The 3180-nt window shown below is 38.4% G+C and overlaps 1 protein-coding gene across 1 annotated transcript; it reads right to left on the bottom strand.

Annotated features, from left to right (window-relative positions):
* Positions 1-2297: 2297 nt before the first annotated feature.
* Positions 2298-2789, bottom strand: LOC147568017 (uncharacterized). The gene has a single exon (XM_086658880.1). It carries the CDS (start codon positions 2787-2789, stop codon positions 2298-2300), a length of 492 nt encoding a protein of 163 aa, XP_086515006.1.
* Between the last annotated feature and the right edge of the window lie 391 nt (positions 2790-3180).

Genomic DNA, 3180 nt, shown 5'->3' with positions numbered 1-3180 from the left:
TCATGTTCGTTATTGGATTTTGTGATATCTTAGATAATCTAATTGCTCATTACGCTCTTAAAAAGTATATGATCTTGATTGAGTTCATTATGAAAGTGGACTTTACAACACTCTCTAAGATGTTTTGTTTATTAAGTTGTTATGGTTGATATGAATTTAGAACTCTTGGTTAACTCCGATTTCGTTTTTCTTCACTATTCAGTTATTCTTTTATGTCCGGTCGATCCCCATCTATGATGGAATATGTGTTGTAGAGAAGAAAAAGATGTTTGAAGACAGTAGTGGTGGTGGAGGAAACAAGACGAACATAAAGCTAAAAACCAATGCTCAGTTAGAGCTTTTAGAGAACATGTATGCAGGTTATTTTAACTTTTCAAAATCTTTGTTTTTTAATCAATTTTTTTCTTTTTGTTTTCTAAGGTTGAATTTGGTTTTTACCTTATGTCTTGCGTCATTAGCGGAGACACATCCATGCAAAGCTGTATGTCAAGTGCTTTCTGTAAAGTTAGAGCTTAAAGATCGGAAACTACAGCTAGGGGAGCCATTGAAACATGATGTGCAAAATCTTTGGATGGAGTTTTATAAGTTGTTGCCTGGTGCCCTTTGAACCCCAATAGGTAGTATGTATGGACATCACGAATGTCCTTCAAACCAAATTGAAATCTTGTTAGGTCATCCTTAATCTCTAATCTAACGTAATCGAGATTGGCCAAGCGACCAGCATTACCCACCAACTAAGCGGCCTTATTTGGATTATATGTGTTTCATTTCCCTTTTGAAACCAACCTCTCCTCCTCACCTTCTGCATCGGCGTTGCCTATGGGTTTAATGCTTTCGTAGCATTACCTTCTTCTAAATAAATAATGGTCTTAAAATCTTGGAGCTAAAAATGAGGACAAACATCAAAATATATTCATCAGTAAAATTAGAGTTTTTCTACCCATGGAAACTCAAATGTTTTAGGAGATTTAACTTCGATTGAGAGCAAAATTGATTTTATTATGTCAACCACAAATTCATCCACTTACAATTCTAATTTTTTTTCTTCTCAAATGGGCGTTGTTATAGCTTCTCCTGCAATAGTCATCAACGATGGCACCAGGTAAAAAGGCTTCCTTGCCCACAGTTCGACTAAAATATCGCTGTTGAATTCTTATATTCTCCTGAATTTTAGGTACTCTACGATGGGGTTAACTGCGGACATTAAAATATGCTTCACAGTTTCAACGATTATCGTTGTTAATGAATTGTTCTTTGCTATTCCGATCATAGAAGATTGGCCAGTTGGTTAAATTTGTGATATAGTAATTTAAAGGCACCCAAATCATGACATTGTGTTTCTTCTAATATTTAGTTGGTAAATTTTGGATGTTTTTCTACTGAATGAGTTTCTTGATGAATTTGCCACAAAACGAGGTCAATTGCTTTTGATTTAAATTGATCTTGTTAACGGAATAGGATCTGTTATGTGTTGGGAATTGGTGGTGTCTACTAATGTTGTTAGCGGAATCTCGGACATCACACGTCTAACATTAGTATCCCAGGAGCACATGCATAAACTAATGATCAACTAAGAGTGTAGAAGATTACCTTAATCGCTAGTTTTCGCTCGAACCTTTCCAATCGCTTTAGAAGACCAAGAGCTCCAATTGTAGCTCCTCTACTTGGGACACCGAATGATCTACTTAATCTCCCACCTTGAAAGCTAGCTGGAACTCCAATGGTAGTTTGATAATAAGAAGAACTTCTTCTTAATTTGACTAGTTAATAGCTTTTGGGAATTAGCTCACTTTCACCTCTCTAGTTGATGTTGTAGAGTAATAAAGCTCTTCGATCTTATATCCTTTAGCTAAATACTCAGTTCTCAGCTGCTCTTGTACATTTACAATGATAGGGCATTTTAGGTATCTTATACCAAAATTTGAGAATTTTCAGTATTTGAGAAATTAACTGTTAATACCTGAACCGGAAACTACTATTATGTTTTCTTGTCCTCCAAGAACTTAGGGCAGTTTCTCTTTCAGTGGCCTTTGCCATCGCAGTAGAAACACTTGGTGTCAAGAGGAGTCCCTTTGTCTTTGGGTTTGGTAGCCCGTTTGCCTTTTCCTTTTGACGCAGGTTTCTTCTTCTGCTTTTCACCTTTCTTAAACCCTTTGTCCTTTTGTATCATAAGAGCATCCTTCTTATGTTCCACTATTGCTACGTCCTGTTCGGCTGTCTGAAGCATCGCATGAAGTTCCTCCAACATTTTATCCCATCCATTCATGTTGTAGTTCATCTTAAACTGATTGAAACCACTATGGAGGGAGTGAAGGATCGTGTCGGTAGCCGCCTTGTTGGCTATAAGGAAAACCCAGTTTAGCCAGTTTGCCAATGAGCCAGATCATCTGACGCACATGAGGCCCAACTGGTTTTTCTTTCTCGAGGCGCATGTCCAAAAGTTCTCTAGAGGTTTCAAACATCTCCAATCTCGACTGTATCTGGAACATTTCCCGAAATTGTCGAATCATGGAGTAAGCATCCATGTCTATGAACTGCCCTTGAAGAGTAGGTTCCATGGTTGCCAACATCAAGCACGTAACTGGCTCTACCCTCTTCCGAACATTCTTTTCATGCTCATTTTCTTCATGAGTCGAAGTAGCATCCAATATTGGAATTGGAGTTTCTAGCACATTCAGCTTGCCTTCCATCCTGAGAACTATTCCCAGGTTCCTCTCCCATTCGACGAAGTTGGGCTCATTCAGCTTCTCCTTGTCGGGAAGTGAGCGGAAGTTGAAATTCACTTTCATCATCTTAAAACTACATAAAATAATTACAAAATTTTAAACTCGTTATCGTTTTTGGAAAATTTAGTTTTCCCACATTATTCAATATAAAACCGTCCCCGATTAATAACGTGATTCCAAAATCCCAATTCTTCTGAGTTAAGCGGACTAGGGCCCTGCCGTCGACTCCGTCGTTCTAGGTGACCGAACTACTTCACTGATCATACCCTTATGACTCTCGGTTGATAGTTTTCATTGATGAATGACTAATCTATCCTTTTGCCTCGAGTATACAAAACTCTTTTGTTGATCTCGTTGAGTGGAACCATTTAGACATGTAGGCCTCTGCCATAAGCCTACCCGCATTATCCCGAGGTAGAGATGGTACTCTGCGAAGGCCCACCCACCATCACGA

This window comes from Eschscholzia californica, unplaced genomic scaffold, assembly GCF_041429995.1.
Source record: "Eschscholzia californica isolate CP2 unplaced genomic scaffold, dmEscCali1.0.p SCAF_1, whole genome shotgun sequence".
NCBI lineage: Eukaryota > Viridiplantae > Streptophyta > Magnoliopsida > Ranunculales > Papaveraceae > Eschscholzia > Eschscholzia californica.
This window is presented reverse-complemented; position numbering and strand designations above follow the sequence as displayed.